Source organism: Typopeltis vanoorti, chromosome 2 (genome assembly GCF_054136105.1).
Source record: "Typopeltis vanoorti isolate ZY-2024b chromosome 2, IOZ_Tvanoo_1.0, whole genome shotgun sequence".
Taxonomy (NCBI): domain Eukaryota; kingdom Metazoa; phylum Arthropoda; class Arachnida; order Uropygi; family Thelyphonidae; genus Typopeltis; species Typopeltis vanoorti.
In genome coordinates, this window is record NC_143550.1 from 153,601,279 (window position 1) to 153,627,939 (window position 26,661).

At 34.2% G+C, this 26,661-nt stretch overlaps 1 protein-coding gene across 1 annotated transcript; it reads left to right on the forward strand.

Moving 5' to 3' along the window:
• The first annotated feature begins 12,380 nt into the window (after window positions 1-12,380).
• Window positions 12,381-24,823, forward strand: LOC150109541 (uncharacterized). The gene is made up of 2 exons (XM_090408896.1): window positions 12,381-12,548; window positions 23,698-24,823. The coding sequence occupies exons 1-2, from the start codon at window positions 12,404-12,406 to the stop codon at window positions 24,024-24,026; spliced, it is 474 nt and encodes a 157-aa protein (XP_090265022.1). The 5' UTR covers window positions 12,381-12,403; the 3' UTR covers window positions 24,027-24,823.
• Window positions 24,824-26,661: the final 1,838 nt, after the last annotated feature.

The following is a 26,661-nucleotide window of genomic DNA, read 5'->3' on the forward strand; positions in this document are numbered from 1 at the left end:
TTTTTATTGTCTTTGTCATGTTATTGCTGGCCTTCATATCATTCAGACCTTGAAGTTTGAAAAAAAAAAAAAAAAAAAAAACTGTTATAAAAGAACGATGATTGCCTTGGTTATGTATTGTTATGTACAGCATTACTGATAAAAGAGAAAATTAATAAAGTGTTTAAATAAACTGTTTCCGTGTCTTATTTATGTTTAATAGCTTTAGGATAAACAGGTAAATGATGCGATAGGTTTGTTAATTCGTTGGCAATAATTCTAATTCCTATTATCGTCTTTTTTGTGTGGATTTTTAATCACTGTTCATATTACTGAATACTGATACGGGGGTTTATACTTCTAGGTTACTACCAACCTTCTTATTTGCTCACGCAGTTTTCCAAGTGGGATGAAACCAATGAGGTCTCCTCCATCGAACGTTACCAACCTAAGAAGAAGAAAAAGAAGGGCGGAGAGTATCGGTGTACTATTTGCTGTCGGGTCGTATCGCGTCTTCCACATCTGAGAAGACACATGCAGTGCCACCTACCGGTTCGTACTAGATTCTATTGTGACTTGTGTTCTCGACATTTCTCCACCAAGGATTATTTAAAGAAACACAAAAGGACTTTACATGGGATATGATTGAAAGAACCGACTTTGAGAGCCAATACTCAAAAAATCACATACCTCTTCTTTTTAATTTTTGCAATTTTCATGCAAAGAAGTGTCCACTGTTAGAAACAGAATGGGGATGTATGTTTTTTTTTCTCTTTTTTTTCAACTGTTTATCTCTAGTAAATTCACGATATAGAATTATTAATGGTGTGTTTGGGATTTGTAAAAATTAAAAAAAAAAAACCCATTTCCAATTTAAAATAATTAAATCAAACATTAAGGGTAAAATATAAGTTACGCTATTACTTGTAAAAGAAAATAGAAAAATTTCATTATTTAAACCGTATTCTCATAAAAGCAGAATGAATCGTGTCTCTTCCCTATAGACCGTCCCTTGCTGATCATCCGAAACATATTCTACAGATGCTAAAAGGCGTAGCGCGAGATCCTGTTCTATGGTGATGATTACACTGAAGAAATATATATACAGTATGTGCAAGTTTGAAAATGGAGTTTTAAAAAAAATAAGAAAACGCCTTAATATTACTACTATCATTTCCTCGATCTTCGTGTTATTATTCTCTAATGATAACGAAGCTTTAAACTCAGAAGAGTAAAATAACATATTTTTAGAATATACTTATAAATATATATAATTGCTAAAGGTGTATTATTTATTTCTAAAATTTTAAATATTTAAAGTTAGTAATTTAAATATCTATTTAAAACTTTTAGTATAATATAAGTTACAATATTATTTCTAAGAGAAATAAAAATCATATAACTATTTCTCATTTAAAAGTACTGTAAAGAGGGACTTTGCAACAGACAATCTCACTTCATCAGCATCCAGCTATGGTGAAGATTAATAATGTTAGCGACATTTAATAGGAGTCTTTTATGAGTCTCCAATATCCTTGTAAATATGCAAATCCTTATCAAAATAATAATAAAATTATATTATATGGTCAAAATACGTTTCCCCCTTTTTTTTACCCTCATAAGAAAAAAAAAATTGGTAGTCAAAAATATTCCCGTTTTTGACTACTGCACGGTCAAAAAAGTTCCACTTTGTGATAAACAGTCAAACAAGAGCTTCACTTGTTTATTATGCGCAGTCAAACTTTATTTTGACTCGCTTAGTCAAAAAAGTTTGAAGTATTATATACCTCAGTAATGTATCTTTGATTTCTTTATTGGGAATTTTTTAAAATAATTATATAAACATGTAAATCTTACTGGATAATGATCATTGTATAGAATTTTTATTTTTGACTGTTAACATATTAAATATATTTTTAACTTTTTTATTCTCTTGTTATCAATTCAACTCGATGTATTGGGCATGTAGCCCGCTTGTCTACTGTTATTTGTTTCTTTTATCAACGATTCGATTAAGTCCTCATTATCTGGTGAGGTTATCCAATGTATGATCCACAACAGAGTAATAAAAATATTCTTTCTTATATTCAGTGTATTGTGTATGAAGCATAGCCATGATTCTAAACTGAACTTCTAGAAGTAAATTGTGTTGATGATACTACCAAAATATTAATTGATTTTTAAAGTCCATTTTAGGGAGTTTTTCCCGCAAAATGGCGTAATAGATTGGAGTCGGAGTTCATATGTCAACCTTCTAGACAGGGGGATATCGCTGTTCTGTGGATGCATCTTACGGATGCATCGCTTTCGAATTTGAGGCGACACATGCAGCGCCACCTACCCGATAGATCCTGATTTACATCGGACTTGTGTACACGTGATTTTTACACTAAAGAATACCTCAAAAGGCATAGACCTGTTGGTGATTATATCAGTAAATTATAGGAGCGACTTCTATTTGCTGCGATCCTACAATTAGTCCTTTGTCAAAACTCAAAACAATAAAAAAAGCAATGGGAAGCAAAATTTATTCATTATTTTTTTCGTAATTACTGCTAATCCTTATATGTTGTGACCTCATTTGTATATCATGACGGAATAAAATTTTTTTATGAATAATCACTGATAATTTTTCCTTGTTTTTGATGTTACATGGGTAATATTCACTGTACGGAAGAACTATTTCTTGTAAGTTGAATATTTTAAACAAGCAAATACTGATTTTTTTTATATACTTATGATGTGCGCAATCATTTTAAACAAAACTTGTTGAGAAACATTTAGACTTTGACTAATGATAGCACACGAATTTCATTGCGCAAAACAAATACGAAACTAAGAAAATATTAATTCATTTTTTTAAAAAAAAATTTCCATTTTTAGGTAACGTTTTCTCTACAGAATGGAGCAATTGGTTGGAATCGGAGTTGAGATACGAGCCTTCTAGACTCAGGGGACACCGCTGTTCTGTTTGTACTCTTATGGTGGCATCGCTTCCAAATTTAAGGAGACACATGCAGTGCCATCTATCAGAGAGGCCAAGATACAAATGCGACTTATGTTCACGTGACTTCTCTACCAAAGAATACCTCAAGAGACATAGATGTATCGGTGAATATGTCACCAAGTAAATGTGACCTATTCCCACAACTTTTCCACGATGTAGATTGCATTGCTTGTCTTAGGATCCTACGATCAGTCCTTTGTTAAAGTCTGTTATCCGTAATATTTAAATGTTTTTAATTTGCTGCTTTGTTAGTTTGTATACGAGCTTATGACATAAATAAAATGATTTTTACTAACTGTGTGATCAGAGTCCTCATTTACTGACGATAAGAATCATTTCTTAGTGTAGGCTTAAGAATATAGCATTCATTTACTAACAAGTTGTGGTCTTTTATATTCTAGGAGTCAACCAGCTTGTGTATGTTAACAGTGGCCGTAGAAGACCTCAGAAAAGAAGAAAATATCCCAACAAGGAAGGAGGATATCGCTGTTCGATCTGCAACCTTGTGGTGACCTCCAGTCAAAATTTAAAGCGACACATGCAACGTCATCTACTGGTTCCTCCTAGGTTTCAATGTGATTTATGTCATCGGGATTTTTCTACCAAAGAATACATGAAAAAGCACAGGGTATTCGTTCACGGATCACATGCATAACGATGAATGTATTCTGTGAATAAAATCATTCCTGGGATTTTTTTTGTGTTTTGTTTTTCTTGAAATAAACTCCTCACGGCTGTGTTCAAATAGTATGGGCCTTCTTTTAATTACTTCCATTCGTTAGTTGAAGAGAAATGGAAGAAGGAGTCAGATGGATCGAAGGTAAGCAGTGTCTTTGGGATTTTATTAATAACGATGCAAAAAAAAAATCAGAAAATTCATGACAGAAAAATCACAGCTATTTGTCACGTGCATATTTGAACCTACTATTAATCCATTGGTGAAGTCGTTTATTTCATGTAATGAGAATTTGATTCAACTCCAGTTTATTAAATGATTTTTAAATCCCAGTTGCTGGACTGTGCCTCTGAGGTTCTTGCAAAGCATGGATAGATGGTGATTATCTGTTACTTTTTATCTATTATTTGATTTATTCAATTGGTCTTCGATTTTTGGTGTCCAAGTATTGTTGAAGAACAAAAACATAAATTTCAACAATGAACATGCAATAAATCTAACCAATAGCCATACGAAAACAACAATAAATAAACACCGTGAAACAATAGATAAAATAATAGGCTGTTTTGCCATCCATCAACCAATAGAAGCCTTCCATAACAATAGATAAATACTATTGTTCTCTATGTAGATAAATGTGACATTTGATCAAGTACAAATGCTGACAATCAAAATACTATTTTAACCAAATATTTTTGGGAGTTCAGATAATATAAATAATGAGTCGTGTGTGTAATAAATAATATAATTGTGATGACACATAAATACTGACTATATATTGTATATATTGTAAAATTCTAAGAACTTGAAAGATATTAAAAATAAATTAAAATTGAAATTAAAAATAAAATGAAATAAATCTCATACGAACAATGAATTAGCGTCATGGTAACGTATGGTGATGGTTGTTACGGTAACGTGCAAATAACCAAAGTTGAATGAACTACTACCTGTCGTCATGGTAACAGGTGAATAATAAATGTTGATATTTGAACAATGGGCAGTGTAAAGAATGGATAAAATACTACGTAATAAAAACAAGATTGACTAACAATGAGTTGGTATATTTGATGATAGCAGATGACTGTCATCTTGTTTTCCGTGTTTTTATGATATTGCAGGAAAATCAGGTTATTTTTTAGACTTTCATACTGACATATTTTTCCCCCTTTTTTTTATTTTAGATAAATATTTCGAGTTCGATAACATAGAATTCAAGGTAAACTCGGTTTACGAAGATGGCTTTGGGAAAAGACGATATCGTTGCAAGCTGTGCAATCGAATTGTTTCAAGACTGGCTCATCTGCGAAGACATATGCAGTGCCATCTGGACATCCGGGAATGCTTCCAATGTGAATTATGCCTAAGGGATTTTTGTAACAAAGATAGCTTAAAACGACACCAGAAGCATGTACATAATTTTCAATAAAAGTCTTACGAAAAAAAGATGACTTCATAATTAACTTGCGATATCTCAAAAAAAAAAAAAAAAAAAAAACCCGATTCGCCTTTTTTTGCTTTGTTTAACAACTGCGCATGCGCGCATCGTTATTATGGTGTTGATGCACTAAACAGTTAGGACTTACTAGGTGGTTATCTTTATAGGATTCGATCTCCTGGAATGGAGTGACATCGTGGAATGGACCACGACCAAAGAGAAGGATAGTAAGAACCAGCAAGGAAAGAAAGAGCATCGCTGTATTGTTTGCAACAAGGTCCTGTCGCGTTTGGACAACCTCCGAAGACATATGGAATGTCACTGGGAAATACGGGAGCGTTTCCGGTGTGACCTTTGCTCCAGAGATTTTTCCAATAAAGATAATATGAAACAACATAGAAAATACGTGCATGGAGTGTGACAGTGGCGCCCTCTACTATGAAATGTACACTGTTTATTGGAATAAATGTTTGCCAGTGATGCGACCCTTGTCTGAGTTTCATATTATTTAAACAAATATTTTTAGATTTTTTTTTTTGGCCTTTACACTAATCCAACCAATCCCTGATGAACGCAGGAAAAAAAAAGAAAGAAAGAATTGACACCAAGTGGTCCTGAGACCGATTATCGGTGCAGCGTTTGTAGTAAAATTTCAAGCCTTCACAGACACATGCAGCGCCACCTAGAGGTATGCGAATGGTTTTTGTGTTATTGGACTTAAGAGGACAATACACAATCAGCGCAAAGACAACGATCAACCAATAGGCTCACCCATTAGGAAATATACACTATGGTACAAAAGTTAGAGATCACAAACAAAAGTGGTTTGTTACTTGAATATTATTTCTAATAAATATTTTTTTTCCACCCCAATTCTGCCTCTTTATTTTTATTTTTTTTTTCTAACTCGAAAACTGCACAGTACTATTTTAACTAACAGCGGTGATTGTCTTTGTAGGTTATCGAATATTAATGGAGAGCGAAGACTGGACTGTAAAGAGAAGAAACGAGGATGGTCAAAAAAAGAAGGAATATCGTTGTAATCTGTGTAACAAGATCCTCTCTCGTTTGCAACATTTAAGAAGGCATATGCAGTGCCATCTAGCGATAAGGGAACGATTTCGGTGCGATTTATGTTTTCGGGATTTTTCTAACAAAGATAACATGAAACAACACAAGAGGTATGTGCACGGTTGCTAGGCAACCATACCGTGGGGGGGGGCGGATTTCAAAGAACAATAGCCATCGGAATGAAAAAAATGGACACACAGAAGATAATAATGTATGTTTTTTTTTTTTTTTTTAAATAAATAAATTTTATTCTTCGTATCGATTTGTGTTTATTGAAGCTGTGGTACTATTTAAGAGAAAGTTCGAGATCCGTTCACAAAATTATCTTCCTACTTTATTATTTCGCTTATGTTTGTATCTACTAACTCAGTAACCATTTGTTTTCCTCCCATCCCCCTAAATCTATTCCCAGATTGAAATAACCGGTGTCATTTTTATTCCCTTACAGGTGCATTAATCTACTCCAAGTCCCATATGTGGATGAGAAGAACAGGAAGAGAAAGATGTTTAAAAGGAAGTTGGAAAGAACCTCGATGCGTCTATTGTAATATAACGTTCTCCAGCATCCCTCATCTACGCAGACATATGAAATGTCATCTAATGGTTCGCGAAACCGTACAATGTGATGTCTGTCATCGGAGTTTTACTCGAAGAGATAATATGAAGCAACACAAGAGGCTCGTCCACGGATTGCCCGGTTAAAGATTCGATTCTTAAGATACTCCCACCCCCTGTGATAATTTTGCTTTGTCTGGAATATTTTTATCTCTAAAATGGGTGAGCTTGAACTGACTAGGAAGATTTCAAAGCAAAAAATAAATAAAATATTAATTGCAGCTGTTCTAGTCATCGCTTTGCATTTTAAAACTCGTCTAAAGCTGATAAGAATCTTCCATTCTTACATAAGTGACTCAAGAAAGATTAAAATTGTCTTACAATATTATATATTTAATGGACTCTGACTGACGTCTTTCAATGGTATTATATTGGTGGAGGGAACAGGTTCATTAGAATTATCGATTTATAAATAGATCATTTAAAATGAAATGTATAATAAATGTGGTGTTAACCCCCACTGCGCTTGGGGGATTATAAAATTGTTTATTTTTTATTGTGTAGAATGATGTATGACTGATCCAAAGTTGATCTAAATGGGGCTTATTATGTATGGTGTATTGTTAAAACTCGTAATTTATCGTTCAATGCTTATTGGGAATGTAATTAGTGTTAATTAAATAAAATATAATTAAGTGATAATTTTTTATGTTGTAATTGATAGAGATTTAAACAATAAAATTCTAAATAGCAACAGTTTGTTGGTTTGTTATTTCTTAGAAGATTATGATTGGTAGTTGGAAGACTGGAAGCGACCTCTGTGGAGATTTAGTTTTTTTTTTTTTTTTTTTTTTGTGTGTGTATATTGTAAGGTTATTTTACTCAAATTTGTTCTCTCGATTCACAATCATTGCAAATGTATCTTGGCCAAATGCCAAGCTGTCATTGCCAAGATGCATTTTGGCAAAAGGCCAAGATGCGTGGTAGAGTTGGGCTTTAACTATAATCGATTTAAATGGCGGCTTGAATAGTTAACAAGATGGCCATCATATTATTAGAATTGTCACGAAAATGGAATCATGTTTTAACTTCGAATATAAACCCAACTCCAGTACTAGGAAACTAATAAAAAAAAAGTTCTAAATAAAACCATACTTGAATACTTCTTTATATGTGTCACAATTTTAAGTTATCTTTCTTAACTCTTTCTTTTCTACACCCCTACAGATATCGAAGAATCCTGGAAATCTGGTGTGTTGCCTCATCGAGGAGCTTTTTCAAAAGCTAATGCTTCCAATAATGATGATTCTGCTGTCTGTTCTTACTGTCAACGAACTTTCTTTGATATTTATTCTTTAAGAAGACACATGAAACGTCACCAACCTCATAGAGAATTCTATCGATGTTGTATTTGTCACAAACCCTTCACAAGAACCGACAACTTGAAATATCACATGAAATCTATTCATAGAGTTTATTAAAAAAATCGAAATTATTTCAGAAATCTGTTAATTTGTATGTAGTTTTTATTATTGCTTTAATTGTACGGAATTAGGTTTTATATCTATAGATTTACCGGATATCATTTGTTTTCTAATGTAGTAAGAAAGTGCAATGTTAACAGTGCAATAATTCTTTTTAAAAAGCAATTTTGTAATTTTAGGCTTTAAATAAACACCTTTATTTGCCAGAGCAATTATAATAATTGGCTTTAAGCCAACAAAAATGAAAATTGGAATATTACCAAACTGGTGCACGTGCTTTCATTAAAAGTATCTGGTTGATATTGGTCGTCATGGAAACCTGTTTATAATTGCCAACTGGTTCGCGTGCTGGCATTGAAATTGACTGATTCATATTGGTCGTCATGGAAACCTGTTTCGAATTGAACTTTAAACGTGATAGCTGCTAATTTCAAGGTTATATTTTATTGCGTATTGTTGAATAATAATAAATGCTGTGTAGTTTTAATAAAGGATATACACTACTATAAAAAAAAGTATATCGCTTTTGATGGAATTAATTCCGAAACTGTTCTGTTATTCCTATGTGAAAAGAATGTGCCTCGTTATATAGAATATAATATATTTTATTAAAATAATCAACTAATTATTATCTAATTTAGTTCTCTTTTCAAGAAATGTTTAATTATGTTTTAATGTGAATCAAATTGAGATGAAAATTATGTAATTCTGTCTTTTTTTTTTTTTTTTTTTTGAATAACGATGTTTTGTATTGGGATTTCTTTCAATAAATATTCATAAATAATTAGATGCTTTCTTTTTTTTCCCCTGTTACTTTTGTAAAAATAATGCACTGGGGGGCCTGGCAATAGGTCCACTTGAACTAATATCATCAGTGATTTTTTTTCTCACCGTATATATTGAATATTTTTTAACTAAAAATGATATTTCACAAATTACTAACTTTGATATCTACGCCGTCAGTATACCATTATTTTCTTTAGAATAAAAAAAGAAGAAGAAAAAAACCCAAACTATCTAAAGCATATTTTTTTTTTTATTTCCTACTAGGATCACCACTCTTTGCACACAGCAGAGATCCAGATTGGCTAAAACTGAAGGAACTGGAGTGGTGTTTGAGGCATCATCGTCACAAGAGGGTCGATAATAGATGTTTCTACTCCAATCTTGTAGTATCTGGTCAATTACCGCTTTTAAGACACTCTGATATGTCAGTACAAGTACAGTGCGATGTTTGCCATAAAAGTTTCACAAGACGAGATCATTTATTGGACCACAGAAGACGCCAACATGATGATAACGACGACACCATTAAATAGATCTTCTGTGATCTTTGTTAAATCCAAAGATTGATTTCTCCCAGTACCTGAACAAGAACTGAGTACAGAAATACGGCGAAGTTTTAAAGGCTATTTTTTATAGTGGTGTACAGATAAAGATAATTCTTGAACTATCGGACAATTTCTGTCATCTCTTTTCCTCCATCCATCCCCCCTTCCTACGATAAACAAAGTGCCAATTGAAAGAGTCCTGTAATTCCCTATTTTATCGGTCACATTCATGTTATAAGTTCATTTATTATTATTATATTATATCTATATGAATGATTGTAAGTATATGTTTGACAATGTTTGTAATTGTCTTTTTTTTTTTATTCGAATTTCATAATTCCACACATCAATAACAATGCTTTTAAAAATGGACTATTTTTGTATTTGCCAAAATAGTTGTTCTAATTTTATAGGTAACAATTTTAAAAAAATATTTAGATTACCAAAAGTATCATTGTATTCAAAGCTGAAAAAATAATTGATTAAATAAGGATTCTTTTATTTTAGAAAATATTATAGATCCAGTTATATTTTATAGGAAAATATAGAAAAAACACCTTAAAAGTTCCGAAAAGCGAACATATGACTCCTGGACAGCGCTTGTGTCTTTTAATAGTTCTTATAAACTCAATGGTAAATTTTCGAAACTTTTTTTCAGGTTTTTTGTATATTTACCTATAAAATATAGCCGTATCCATAATATATACCATCATAATACTCACTTATACCAAATTAAGGCTTTTCGGCTTTACACTTTTAACTTTTAGGATTTTTTCATTGAAATCATACAGAGGTTATAAATTTGTTTAAGAATTTTAGAAAAAGATGGCCTAAAAATGCAATTTTTTGGCCTCTGTTTGCCAGCTTTCATTGAGATGTGGGATCCCGACTTGCTGTGTCTAGGGGTACAAGAATTATAGCATTTCCTTCTATGTGTAACTGGTTGAAATGTGTAACCATTTTGGATTTAGAATTACATAATTATTTTAATACAAAAAGTAATAAAATAAATACAATCACATGAAATAAATTATAAAATCCTAGAAATTCATAGACAGCTATTTACGAATGTTTTATTAGAGTATTATAATTCCTGTTACTTTTACAGAATTATGTGCTTTCGTGTTTTTCAATTTTGCAAAAAAATATAAATTATCACCAGCTTTTGTATATGCTAATTTTTTTTCCCCTTTTCCTCCTTTGAAAATATCCTCTTAGGGAAGAATATTACATAAAAGAAGGGCGAATAGCAGATATGCCTATTGTATGAACATTTCTTCAATACTCCGGTGAATATTAACAAAACCGTTTTTATACCCGTTGTTTTGGGATTGTTGCAAAAAAATATTGAAAGGGGAACTTCTTTTGAAGATGATGTATGCTTGTTAATAGTGTAAAATCCTTATCAGTTATAATAAAGGAATACAGACAGCTAATGATCTAGTGTCTGGACATGTTTCATTCTAAATAAAAGGTTTATACATGTTCTAAATAATTTGTTCGTTAAAAAAAAAATAAAAATGAAAAATCCATGTATATTTCAACACCCCCCCCCGAGCTATATTGTGAATGATTCCCTGTGTGTGCCTTATAATTGAAATGATATGGATTTGTGTAGTGTTTTAGGGGAGAAAATGTTGAAGATGTATTATATTATATAATATAAGAGCATTTTCTCCGAGTATTGAAAATTGAGATTCGCCCATAATACCTTTGTAGTTTTATTTGTAATATTGCATTTTCTGTAACATTGATGTGAATAAAATCGTGCCAGTATTATTGTTGGTTTGTATACATACTCCAATTGTTGTCTATGATTACAACCAAACAGAATGCTAATATTACTGTAGGGAACATCCTTAATTATAAAGACTAAACTATGGGATATTTTGCATTCAAATCCATCAATGTTTTTTTATTTTAATACTCAGATTTTTCATATGTTAATTTTGATACGTTTATCTTTACATGTGTACCAATTAAATTGTTGTATATTTGCCTAATTACAGTATTACTCTAGGTTTTAATCAATATTAAGAATTTTAAAAACGATCTTCAAATCAACAATATGCCTTTTTATTTTTTTTTCATGATGGAATAAGATATATTTAGCAAAGAAATCATTCACAGCACTTACGTGTTCATTCTAGTAACATAGACTGTTCATGTGGATCTGTTGGATAAATAATTGACTGTCTAATGAAGTCAATATTTGTTTATATGGAGCAGTTTATATAACAACCATTTCGAAGATACAAAGGTAACATCAGTAATTATTGTTTCGTTTTGTTTCCAGCATATCTCGCTAACCTCGGTTGCAATATTCACATTCATAGACGGTAGTGCAGTGCGAGGCAAGCAGATGGTTACCTAAGTAATTATTGTTTGGTAAACTGAATATATCAAATGAATAAAAAAAAATATATAAAAAAAAAAAAAAGAACTAACGTGAACGTGTTTTAGATAAAAGCAAGAGAAATATTCATTTTACAAAACAGACAAACTAGTCCATTTTTTTAAAAAATTTAAGACATACCAGTTTAATACGAAAAAATTCCCTAAGTTTATATTATTATAGAATAAATATCAAGTGTTTTATTATTATTATTATTATTTCCTATAAAATGCATTATTTTAGTACAATTCAAGCTAACTGCAGAAGATTTTGGATGTTTTAAAATATGTGCATATATTCATGGATTTAAAATTTCCAATCCTAGTTCTATGGCTCTTGTTGTCTGTTTGTATACCAATAATGCATTCAATAAACATTTACAAGATGGTGTTGATTTGATTCTTACTAATGGGATACATTCTCTCACAGATGCCGAACTTTTGACTTGGGTTAAGGTGAAGGAAGAGATGCCCCTCTGTTCAGTCTCGCCATTTATAGTGGTGGATGAAGAGATCGAGATATCTGCCGATATGACCGAAGTGGAACAGGATGAAGGAATCGAAAATACAGGACAAGAGCAGAGCGAAGAGGATTCCAACAACACACTGAGCTGTAAGTGTTGCTTATGATTGCGCATCTAATATTAAGTTCTGAAAAAATTGCGATTAATACTATTTATATATCATCATACACTGGTGTGTTCTTCCTGAGGACGAACATTATTTTTGAAGATCACAACAGCAAATTTAGACGAATCGGCTTGTGGCAATTTGTAGAACTGACGATTTCGAGTACAAAGGGGAAACACATTCAAATTTTCGAATCACGCGTAAAGGTATCACGTGGTAGCACTCAACAGGATAAAAGGGAAAAGGCTTCGCTAAGTGAATTGTTGCAAACTTGGATGTCTTGTAATATCTTAAAGACATCATCTCGATGATTTCAAGTGGGGGAAGAATTATTAGAAAGCTTGAAGAAGGCCGCAGAATTACTGATATTGACACAGAGAGTTCAATCTCATATAAAGTTGTATCCAAGATCTGGAAAACAGCATTTCAAACCAATGGAATGTGTTCTAGAAGGAGGTCGACCTCGCTCTACAACGGAGCATGGAAATAGATTTTTGGTTATAACAGTAAAACGTAATCGAAGCACCACGCAAGGTCGGCTTGCAAGTTGGTTCCATTCGAGCACAGGTGCGCGGATATATCGACAAATTGTGGCAAGACGTCTTCGAAAAGTAGGCGTATACTTCCAAAGAAACCGTAGTCTGCGTTCCTTTATCCACAACTCATCGTAGAGCGCGTGTGCAGTGGTGTTGTATACAAAAATTGTACAAGACACCAATGAGTTAATGTACTCTTTACAGATGAGAGTCGTTTTAGTCTCAAGACGACACGTGATCTGGCGCGAAAGTGTACTGCTTACCATCGCGAGAATGTTCTTGAAACGGATACAGAGATGCTACTATGATGGTGTGGGGAGACATTATGCTTAATGGACGCACCGAGCTACAAGCGCTGGTAAAAGGGACTATGACTGGTGAGCGTTATTGCAACGAAGTTCTTCAACGTTGTGTTCCATTGTTTCGTGGTGCTGTAGGCGAAGAATTCATTTTTATGGATGATAATATCACACTTCATCGTACACGAGTTGTGAAATACTTCTGGAGACCGAGGATGTTAATCGAATCGACTGGCCAACACGCTCCCCAGATCTCAACCCCATAGAACACATTTGGGACGCAATAGGGAGACGCATTGCTGCTCGAAATTCCCCTCCAGAAAACGAACAAGGCCTTATCTTCGCTCTTAGGAGAAGGGCGCCAGTTTGCTTCAAAAACTCCTGAATCACTTGGGGCTAAGCAGTACGACGTCGTGAGAGCTGCATCGCACATCGCAGTTCAGGGTGGGCATATTCCATACTGAAATGTCTCTTGGCATAGTTTTCTGTAAGCGCTGTACATTAATTCCTTAACAGCAACCTTTGAAAATTTGTAAATTGCAAGAGCATACTGCAAATTAATTTGTATGAAATTTATGACGCAATTTTTGTGCAACATAATTTATTAGTATGCTGGAAATAAATTTGTCCACATTTGACTGTAGTCATCAAAATTTTTTATATACAGGCAAAAATGTAGTTCGTCCTTAAGTTTTGGCCACCAGTGCTGTATGATGGTAAACTTCATTTCTTTGAGATATCGGAGATATCTCAAAGAAACTATGAGATTCTTAGGTATTACTGGTCTTGAAATTTAGCTGCAAACTAAAAAAAAACTTCACTTTATTTAATTAATCACATCCGAGATCATAATGTAAATAATAGAAACGATGATTATGAATATGTGATTACGATCTTTCATTTATAGCATTGGTTGATTTACAAAAAGACGATCGCCGAAATGTTCGTATATACCCTTTTTATTTGCGTTTAAACTTAATTTTGATTTGGTACGTACTCTAATCCTTTGAAGAGCAGTCTAACCAGATAGACAACACAGGAAGTACAATTACCCACGATATCTTATTACAACTAACAATTAAAAGCCAACTGAATATATATTTATTAAAATAAACTTTATATTACATAGCTTTTTTATATTATAAAGAGAACCAATAAAACACTATTTCATTATAGCACATGGATAACAATTAAAGGCCAATTAAACATATATAAAAAATGAAAAGGTATATCGTTTACTTTTATAAATATTTTTGCTTAAATAAGTAATCTAAGATTTAGATTACTTATTTAATAATAAATAATCTAAATACTATAAGATTTAATATTTAATAATATAAGAGATAAGATTTAATAAACTTTAAAATTAAATTCAAAATATGAAACTATAAAGATAAAAATAATTTAAAAAAAAATGTTTTCATTTATATAATTGGACTTTTCTAATTAAGGTGATTAAGCTGATCTCGTTCGGAGGCGTCAGAGTTTATTCTTCCGGAAAATTCGAATTTTTTTATCTCTGAAAACTCAACAAATAGACCGAAGAACTCACGCAGTTAATCGATATAATACATCGGTTTCATTGTTAGTTGCTTTGGCTGTAATTGAAAAACAAACGGTCTTGATCGTATCCCACCAGTTGTGCTTAAAAGATCCGTTCCTGAACTAAAACGTATGAAAGCAAATCCATATCATCATCGTCATCAATGCTTTCCGTGCTACTGGCATATAAATAAGGCTGCAAAAGCAAGTCCATAAACAGCCATTAAAAAAAAAAAAAAGTTGTGTCCACCATCAAACTATCACCCAATTGCTCAGCAGTGGATTTGTAATTGGATCGTTGGTTTTTCTCTAAAATCGTTCATTGTGTATAAAGGCAGGGAGTTAGCTTTTCGTATTGATGCAGATATTTCTCCATCTTCTTCCTCATATACATAACTAATCCGCTTTCGCTGACCTATTCACAGTGTTGTCGACGATGGTACCCTCCACTCGTCCTACTCATAAGCAAACTTTGCAGCGCTCAAACATCTCCAAGTTCAAAATCAGTAATAAGTGCCCTAAATACTGATTTGCACACATCCTTCAATGAAGGCGATGACATCTTTGCCATCTGCAACGATCGCTAATTAACAAGTAGTATAGAAATAGAGGACACGACACAACATAAATTTAAAAAAAAAATGAATTTTATTCATTAGGAAAAGATTTTTTGGAAAATTTCTATTATTTTTTCCTTTTTTCTTTGGGGGAGACAGGGCCCCTTACCCCTCCCCCCTCTGGGTGCGTCACTGTCTCCGATTGCCTTTGATAAGGCTTAACTTAACAATAAATATCAAATCTCTCTCTTATGGGACCGACTGACTTCTAATCTTTCCGGGCATAATTACATCCCTTTCATAGCAATTCTAGAAACTTGGCATCCTTTTTTTGTTCAAGATGTTACCTATTCATCTGTCTTTTACTCTTAAAATATGAAATCCTTCGACTACTCTCAACATTTGTAGTGTTGCATGTAAGAGTTGCTTAAATTCCTTTTTTTTTTTTTTTTTTTTGTGATGATCCCACACATGAAAGGTGGGATCATCACAAAACGCTGATGAGAAGTAAGTTCGGTGAGTTCGAAGCTGGATAGTGGATTGGGTGTTGGCCAGTGGCTGCTCTAGTTGTAGTCTGTGAGGGAAAGTTTCCTCTTCTGTATATCATCAAGAATTCTAAGGGAGGTTTTAGGTGTACAGCCCCAAATGTGGGAACAGTATTCCATAGTTGGACACACCTGAGACTTATAGAGTGTTACGAATTGAGAGGAAGAGAAGTAATGTTGAGAACAGAAAAGAACACCGAGTTCTCTAGAGGCTGAGGAGGCAAGATGTGACATATTTGTGACAGGATAAACTGGATGTGACAGTCAATCCGAGAAGAGATGGCAGACTTGAAGACGTTTCGTCTTTTGTCTCTAAAGCAGGGCACCCAGAGTATCTCATCCTTATCCCATCCACGATAACCTAACATAGCATTTACAGCCATTCCTTCGTGGATAGTATTACCATCAAGCAAAACAAAAACAGTCCTTGAGATTCGATATCTTTTCATGGAACGCGTCCTACCAAGCCTTAAGTCATGACTGCATTGAGTTTCATTGCATGCTGTTACTACTTCTAACATACGAAAATTCACCACTGGAATCTCGGTTTCCGATGAGTGAAGTCATATTGCGGTAGGACCTTTGGAGAAATCACGGAAGTTTGAGTTGGGTTGGTTGGCATTATTGGACATTGCAACTCGGGATATATGAAGCGAATAGACTGTGTCTTTTAATTTCATGTTCATCGGGTTTTTTTCCATCTGAAGTGGAAGTTGTAATCAACGTTGGTGATTGCGTGTAAAAAAAAAAAAAAAACCCTTTTTTTTTTTTTACTCCCCTTTTTCGTATTTATTTCCGCATAGCAGCTTATTTTATGTTAATTTTCAACTTTCCGTGTCACTTTAGACGTCGTAAGGTTTAGTTCTTGTTTACTGACCCTACCGAAACAATGAAAAAGTGAAGCCATGCGGTTTGGTTATCTTATAATACTTCCCTAAGGATGGACTCCAATCTTTCTCTTTTGTTCTCAAACAACCAGATCTCCCTTGCTCAGTTTTTTTTTTTTTTTTTTGTATAAATTTAGGACATCATCCACATTTCTTTATCAACATCCACAAATCGAATTCTTCTGGAACATGTTTACAATCCGTTTCGTGCGACTAACATTTTAAAAAAAGAGGTCGCTAGTACTTCTTGATGAAAACTGCCGGTATAACCCAGAGGATTAGATCCTCCGTAATTCAGTCAAGCCCTTTGGTCGGAAAGACCCGGGTTCGATCCCCGTCAGTGACGTGAGGAACCGTTATCTGGTCTCTTCCGACAAAAGGTGAGTTAGCCAGTCTCATACGGGGTAGAGGATTTTTTCTTCCGGAAAAACTCGGGTTTTTTATCCCTCAGAACCGGCAAACCGGCCCTAGAACACACACACGGATTACAGTCAGGAATACTTAAGACTCATCCATAGGCCTGATTCGTCAGCTATACCGGTCTCGAGCCCGGATAAAAAGAGGGGGAACTGAGACTGATGACCACCTTCAAATTAAATTGTCGTCGAAGCATGCTGCAAACAGTAACAAATCTAACTAATAACTAATAATAGTTAAAACTAATTAATGACAAACCTACCACAATTTAAGTGAAAATTTGGACAATTAGGTAATTAGGTACAACACTTGTAACTAATTAAGACGTTGTAGAAGCCGTCGTAACTGTGTCTGGAGAAAGCGCCCTCTATAATAGTATTTGTAAACAGAATACCGATAATAAAAATTTAGAAGGTAGCACATTTCGAAAAAAAAAATGCATTTTAATTTCTCACTATAATTCTTGCTGAAACCTTATAATGCAGCATAATAGAGACCTGAAGTGCAATTACTAATTCTTAGTACAATGACTATGGTAACATGCAATGATTTTCAAGATATAGTGAGCGGAGTTAATATAGAAAATTGAAAAAAAAAAAAAATGTATATCAAATAAAAATAATTTTTCATAAAATAAATAATTATTTCTATATTAAATTAAATAAATATTCTTAAAAGTTTTAAAAGACCTTTCCACAGCGCAAATAATACATACATACATATATAATGATATGGAAAAATTGGTTGTTTTCCCGTGTGGTAGCCGGGATAAGAATAGCTCCAATGTAGCTCATGCATGTCGTACGAGGCGACTAAAATGGGCATTCAGGGAGGGTAATGGATGACAATGCAGTATCCAATGAAGTTCTAACCGAGGCTTGGCTATTGCTGTTACCCTCCTGCCAAGATCAGAACTTTATATAGCTCAATAACATCTTATCCTTACACTGTCTTCTACAGATAACGGGGAAGATGAAAAGCATTCTTGCTTTGCCCATTTAGCCAGTCCTTTTAAGGATGGAAAAATTAACGAGATGATTGAAAATACTGAGTTACCAACTCATCCATGTTCTAAGCTCTGCGTTATTAAGTAGAATGGTGTACTCCTGATCCTTTCGGTACACCACTTTAGTTTCTTTATAAGGATTTGAATTACATGTAAATGCACATTTTCGTGTCATGTTTTGTGTTAAATGCGTATACTATCGGACGGTTTTGCTGGGATAAAAACCCTACTAATTTACTTTTAATTCAAAACACTGACGTAAAGCCTTAATTATGATGAGTATCGATCGTATGCTTTCCTAACCAAAGGGTATCGTCGTTACCGACTACGCTACGGAAGCGCTCTTGCAGCAATACCCATGGGGGAAAACATACGCGGGTGTGCAAGTATTTTCAAATGACTTTATACTTATTTAAAAACTCATATCTTTGTATCTTCTTTTAAGTTTTTAACATAATAATAATGATTTTTTATTTATAATAATTAATAATAATAATTGTTATTATTATTATTAAGAGAGACCTCCAGGAAGTCAGGAACTCATTGAGAGAGGCCACATGCCACACGCACCTGCTGTCATGCTTATTCTTGAATCCATTCACGCTGCTTGCACTCACAACATCCAATGATAATCCATTCCAATCACGCGCCACTCTATGAGGAAAAAATCTAGCCCTCACCCCCTTCTTAGCGGCCTTCATTCTCAGCTTCCAAAGATTCCCTCTCGTCCTTTCCCCGCTCTCCGTAAATTGAAAAATTCCATCAATTGAAATCCTGTATGTCCCTTGCAGAAGTTTGTAAGTCTCAATCATATCACCCCTCTTTCTCCTGTTTGCTAGTGTCTGCAGTCTGCAAATTCTCAATCTGTTCTCAATCTACAAATGCCCCAATCTGTCTCAAAAGATAACTGCAATGCTGAAAGGAACTTTCAGCATTGCAGTTATCTTTTGAGTTGTATTTGCGATCTTTGCTACATGGTTCCTGAACTTCAACTTGCTATCCACTAACGCTCCAAGATCCTAGCCTGATCAGTTTCTTCTAGCATAATCCTACCAATATAATATGACATTGGATATCTAATCAGGCTAAAGTGGATGTTTATTCCCATGCCCACAATTCCAGCGTATTCAAAATCATTCTGCCAGTACCGCATATTAGCAATCAGGAATGCTGATAACCCTGCCTATCTTTGCATCCACAGCAAATACTCGCATGTCAAATCATTCCCAAGGTCATTGATGTACAGATTGAATTAAAACAAGCCATGGACTGATCCTTGTGGTCCACCACTAGTTATCTTAAATCTTGCAGACTCACATCTTCCCGTATCAATCTGTCTTCATAATCGGTATTCCACAATCCTGATAACACTCTCCTTTGCACTCTCTCCACTGTATCAGAATTACAACCGAGATCAGGCCTATGCACAATAGACCTGCACACTTTTAGATATCTCTCAGTCAGCCATCCTCTTATCCACACTAACATTTTATAATCCAAACCTATATTCTCTAATTTATGCAACAGTTTTCCATGCTGTATTCTGTCAGAAACCCTTCCCTTTGTCCAATTCAATGATATTTTAGAATGTGAGCAATTTGCTAAAACAAGAATAAATCCATGTTGTTCATTACAAAGTAGAGATTCAGTGTCAACCCCTTTCTAACCTGACCAATTTTTCCAAAATCTCCACCACCACCACTCCTGAGATACTAATTGGTCGATAGTTGATACGTCAGTCTTTGCACCACCTTTGTGCAATGGAATTACCATACATTCCTGCGGAATCTTCATTGTTTTTGAGGGCTGTAATTATAGAGCCTGGTCAAAGGAATGGTCAATTCAGCTAAACACTCTTTTAGCACACGTGCTGATATCCCATCAGTCCCTATTGCTGAATTCTTATTCAATTTGTGCAACAGCTCTAATACCTCGTCCTCATCAACCTGCGCTCCTTCATCCAGTGAAGAGGTAGATCAGTGAGTTTAATGTCGCGTACACCAGGTTGATAGCTTTGAACAAAATGGACACTCACTAACTAAACGACCTCTTCTGCATCTGTAACCCTCACACCAATTGCATTTAGAAGAGTTATTCTTTCATATTCAATCTTTCTTTTACTTGCAGCATATCGATAGAATTCTCGTGGGTTGTCTTTATCTTGCAGAGCCAGTTTCTTTTCATACTCGGACTTTGCTTTCCGTACAACACTTGGGACTATTCTAGCCTGCTGCTTATAATTTTCATAACGAACATCCTTTTTATGCAGACGGTATTCCTTCCACATGATCCGTTTCTAACCGGACACAGATTAGTTACGTCTTTAACTGAAACACCCCCGACACTATAATCAAATCTAACACACTTCGTCCGCGCGTTCCTTCTGTCACATGCTGCTCGAGGAAGTTGTCTCGCAACAGCTGAAGGAATTCATTTTTATTCTTCTCATGAGATTCTACTGTTATCCAATGTTAGATCCTAAATGAAGGAATCTTGAATAGAAATCACTCATTTAGGGTCTAACATAAAAAAATGGCATCAGTTGTAATTAAAAGTGAAACTTCCTCACTTTATGTAAAAATTTGTATTCTTTATTTAAACAAAGCTATTGTGATTAATTTAAGATTTCATTTTGTATGTCTTTAAAAAGAGGGATGATGTGAATTAAATTTAAGCCTTACTTAAGCTACGTAAAATCTATTGTAAGTCATCATAAAGCTGTTAAGTATTAATTCCTGGAAGGCCTAAAGCTACATGCTGGAGGGTATGGCTAATTCGGAAAATCACGTAACTATGTATTCCATGAATCCGAGGATATCAGCGTCGTAGAAACGAAGGATAAGCCAAAGGATGAAATTAGTAAGGATGGTGTGCAAAAAGGGGCTAAAAATAGAAGGCGCTCGATAGGAGTATAAAAGGGGGTTGAGCCTGGAACAAGGGGGCTTTTTCTTGATCACTTGTCGTATCATTTTCCTATTGGGTGGTTCGGAAGTTGGCGGGCAGTTTCGCGTAAAAGGGGGGGATGAAGTCTGTGATGTCGGGCAGCGAGCGTTCGTAAAGAAATGAAGCTGGATTCTTTGCAAAACTGAAGAGCGAATGGGGCTTTCCAGCGATGGCCTGATTCCGCTAGGAATCAGGCCATCGCTGGAAAGCCCCATCGAGTTGTTTCTGAAACGCAAAGATCTTGAGTCCGTTTCCGGGAGAAAGAATGAAGATAGCGTAACCCCTACGTTGGCGTATAGACAGCCAAAATGGATGAGAAATATCCAGACAAACACGTGGTGCAGAACGACGCGGAGAAAAAAAGGTCGGTGAGGTGCTATTGCTCTAATTTTGTGTGATGGTTCATTAGAAGAAAGAAGATTGTTTACGATTGTGAAATTAAGAACTTTATAATAAGGAACTCTGTGGACAGTCACTATTTAGAAAGTTAACCTCGTTTGTGAGTAAGAAGAATTGTTTAGGAGAGATTGTTGTAACTTGTATGTGATAGAATTAACTTGATGCGATATGAAAGGTAGAATTTAGTGTCTCAGTAACATTAGAATGGTTGGTAGTTTGTTCTTACGAGCAATACTGCTAGAAGGAATTTAGCTTAACTTATCATTTGATTTGTATCCCAATGCGTAATTACAGTGTTTAGCATGCCTTATAAGTTTTAATTAGTTCGAATGTGTTAATCTCTTAGTTCGAGTTTATTTAGTATTGAACATAATTAAGTGAATGAATTTTGTATTGTGCTTTAGATATTCCAATGAACATGTCATATTTACCTGAACCTGAGTTATGTCTGATTACGATTCCAGATTACCACTTATAAAATTAGAACCTGATTTTGGAGGGAAGGATTTAGTGAGTGAATAAAAATACAGATTTAGGTCACGACTGCAATAATCTAGATCTATGCGGCAGTTAAGTAAGATATTGGGTAAGAAAGCTAAGAATCTAGTATTGTCTCCCTGAGTAAGCATCTTTTCTACTAGAGGATACTGGCTGGCGCAGCAAAATATAAATTCGCCAGTATCCGAAGAGGAAACAATCCTAGATATAAAAATAAGATTAAAATTAAGTATAAAGAGATAAATAAATATAGAACATAGATATAATAATAAGAAACCACTTTTTAACACCAACCAATGTTTTTGAAGTCTCCCATCATGATTACTCTTTTCGCGGCCATCGTCTCTATGGTGATGCATTTCTTCATCACTAGCAAACGATCCACCAGGTCTGTAACAACATTCCCCTACATAATTGATCTTGTTAGATTCCACCTCACACCAGATGGCATCAAACTCAGTGCCACATGAAATATAGTTAGTAGTAGTACTACAATCATTGGTGTCTCAACTCTAACTGGATTCAAGTCATCTGATATCATTAGCAGCACCCCCTCTCCTCTCCTATCCTTTCTATCCTTCCTAAAAATACTGTACCCTTGACACTCGATATCAGTTAGTAGGCCTGATTCTGACAGCCAGGTCTCGCTAATACCTGCAATCTGAGATCGCTTTATATTGACTTAGGCTACAAACTCTATCCCTTTGTTTCTGATACTCCGTGTACAGACACAATAATCTACCTGTTTGTTCTTTTGTATTGTCTTTCTGCAGTCTGCCTGACACATTTGGACAACTTGCGCAGATCTCTATTCTCTAATGCCTTACACATGTAGACATCTTTACACCCATTTGATGGGTACGAACCGGAACGAAAACAAACTCGAAATCGTTCTCTCCTCCTCAACATATCCATGACAAAGCCCATTCCCGTCATTAACACAGTTATATACTTTGTCGCTGTTACACTCACATTCTCACCATTCCTCCCATTATAATTTAGTTTCCCTGACTCTCTGTGTTAGGTCTCTTACCAGTTCTTAGTTTTTCTCGACTGCTGATACCAAACGCATTCATGTGCAGGCCGTCCCTCTTATACAAATCCAATCTTCCCTCAAACTCACTCCACACATCCAAAACCTCGCATCCATTCCTTCTACGCATCGAATCGTCTGCCGTCATAGACCTTCTTCTTAATTAATTTTTATCATATCGAGGTAAAATACTGACGATTTTCACTCTCTCTCCTCTTCCAACAACCCTTTCGTATCCTCTCTCTCTTACTAGATGTTATTGTGTTTGCTTTTTTCCATCCCAAATTAGATAATTTATAATTTTAATTGTTAATTATTTCTATTAATTTGCTTTTCCCGTTTTTTTACCATTTATTAATTTTATTATTAATTATTAGTTATTAAATTTATATTATTTATTTACAAATTGTTTTTAGTTTTTTATTAATTATTTAATAAATTAATAAAATATTTTTGTTGTTGTTTTTTAGCGCCATCTGTCGGAAGGTGGTTTGACTTACCAGCACCAGAAATTCAAGCTGACGACGTTGAATCCGAAATGGAAGATGACGATTCAAAATCTGGAAGTAATCAAAAATTTCCTTGTCCCGTATGTGGTCTTGTGATGACCTTGATGAGTAGCGTAAAGCGACACATGGCTCGACATCAAATGTCACGACCTGGTTACGAATGCGATGTTTGCCTGAAGCGACTTGCACGCAAAGATACCTTATACAGACATAGACGTTTGCACGTAAAAAGAGCCCAAACCGTTAAGCGAGGAAGACCAAGAGGAAGGCCACGAGGAAGGAGAGTGTGACCTCCTTCCTCTTTCTCCTTAAAAAAAAAAAAAAATAATAATAGAAAAAGTAATGTTAAACCTAACCGATATACTACATGATTTAATCAGTTTAGTGTAAAAAGTTCTTTCTGAGTATTTTTATTTAATGTTATTGTTTTTTTTCAAAATCTGCAAATAAAAATACAAACTCAGTGCTTTTAATGCTTGAAAGATAATTGTAATATTGTTTATTGCAACAATGGAAAACTGTTTACCGTAAATAAATAAAAAATAACTGCCATAAATTATTAATAAATGCATCATGCGCAGCCAACAATTAAGAAATGCACATATTATTAAAGTACGGAAGGCACCATAGGCTACTTATCCATTACTTTGTGATGAAGAAAACCACTGATAAAAATAGTGAAAATGACATAAACATGTGATCTGTCACACGTGACAGAAAATTTGAATAACTACGGAAACGGCTCGAAGACAAGTTCATCGTTATATTGTATACATATCATTGTTATGATCAAAGACATGCTCTTTAAAATACTAAAATAAAGACGCAGTTTATTATAGGACTTGTTCAGAGGTCGACAACCTTTCGAAGAAGAAGAAGAACCATGTTTTTTAACTTTTTTCTGTGACTAAACGATTTCAAAAGCTCTAGAAAGTTCAGATCTCGTATATAAGGATTAACACAAAAAAACTTCTTTTAATTAGTTTTTTTTGAAAGTATAATTAAAAAAAAATTGGATAAATGATATGTTAGTTAAACAAAGAAAAAAAATTGCATAATTTCTTACTAAAAATAAAACTATTGAAAATTAAAATACACACCCTTATATTAAATATTAATAAATCCTACAAGTAGAAGTTTTTCTCATTTTGATGCAATGTTCATATAGTACAAACAGGAAGATTATATATATATATATATATATTTTTTATATTTAGCATATTGAACAACCTGTTTATTTGGTTATAATTAAAATCCAGAAATTCATTCGAATAAAAATAAATTTCTACCATTGTACCTCGAGTCGACAACAGACAAAATATAATACTAATGAAAACATATTAATTACATTGTATTATTGATTTATGTACAACAATTTTTCTCAATAAATTCTTTTGTTGTTTTTTTTTTCTCTTAGAGTTTCCCACTTTTTTCCCCGTGAAACTACATAGATGGATGAGAAGACGGGTTATGGCTGATCCTAAACGTCAGAGGAATTATCAGTGTTCTATATGCGGTATGAGATTCGCTGTCAAGTTTCATCTACAGCGACATCTAGATCGGCACAGACTTTTTCGTCAAGCATTTGTGTGTCCTTGGTGTTCGAGGTCATTTACCAGACGAGATAACTTAGTCAGACACATCAAAGATCAGCACAAAACAGAGCAGACGATTTAAAGAATAAATTATATAAAGAATAAATCAATGTGATTGTTATCTAGTTTGTTCCTATATCTACAGTTAGTTTTTTACCATTCCAAAATTTTTTTAACAAGAATGGTTTGTTATGCGTTATTCATCTCTAAGCTATTATTACTACTACTAGGATTTCACAACAATCGTTTGGAAGTGAAATGTACATTTTTGAAACTCGCCTCGCGTTGTTTCTGGTGTTTCAATCTTTGCATGATATCGTCTGCTATTTATTGTTGTCCAGCACATTATTGTTGCGTTGTTTTTGGCATTGTTACTAAGATTTATGACGTCATAGAGTTTTTTCTTTACTTGTTCTTTTTATGACATATCTTTCTGAATATAATGTAAAAATCAGTTATTAATATCCAAAAAAATCGATGGATTTTTTGAATAATACTTTAAAAAAAGATGCAAAAAAGTCTATTATTATTGTTAATAAATAAATGAATAAATTAGTACAGTGTCAGTGTGTTTTATTTCTTAGTGGATACCAGTAAATTACACACGTTATTATTTGTATGACTGATATATATATACAGGGTGTTCGGGATAAATTTGACAGTTTCGTAAGGAAAAAGAAAATCTTCTTTGTATCTATTAAATTTAATGAATTGACAAAAAAACATTACAGGCAGAGTTAATTACAATACTATCAACAAGATTTACTCAAAATAACCACCATTAGCATCGATCACAGCTTCAATTCTGCTTCGGAACCTCGAACAAGCTGATGCTACAGTCTCCCTGGGAAGGGCCGCAAAAACTGTTTTAATTTTATCCATTAACTGGGCTTTTGTATTACTGGAAGTGCGATTGGTGTCTTTTTCAACTGCGCCCCATACAAAATAATCCATGGGGTTAAGGTCTGGGGAGTTTGGAGGCCAAACATTTGGACTGGTGAAGTCGTAGAAATTTTCAGACAACCATTTTTGACTTTTCCCAGAGGTGTGGCAAGGGGCCGAATCCTGCTGCCATACATACGGCCTACCATTGGCTACCCTTGTTATCCAGGGCTTGACTACAGTTAGCAACTCCACGAACAAAGCCCGAATTCCAATGCCAGGGTTCTTCAACACCTGTTCCTGCAGATTTGCGAGGAATTCTGCTGTACGAACGCAATCAGATCGTCTGCTAGGGATCTTTCTTCTTGCTACATCCTCGTAGTCACCATTGCAAGTCTCTAGTTCATGCCTGATTGTTTTTACTGTATTCAGGGAGCATTGGGCAGCA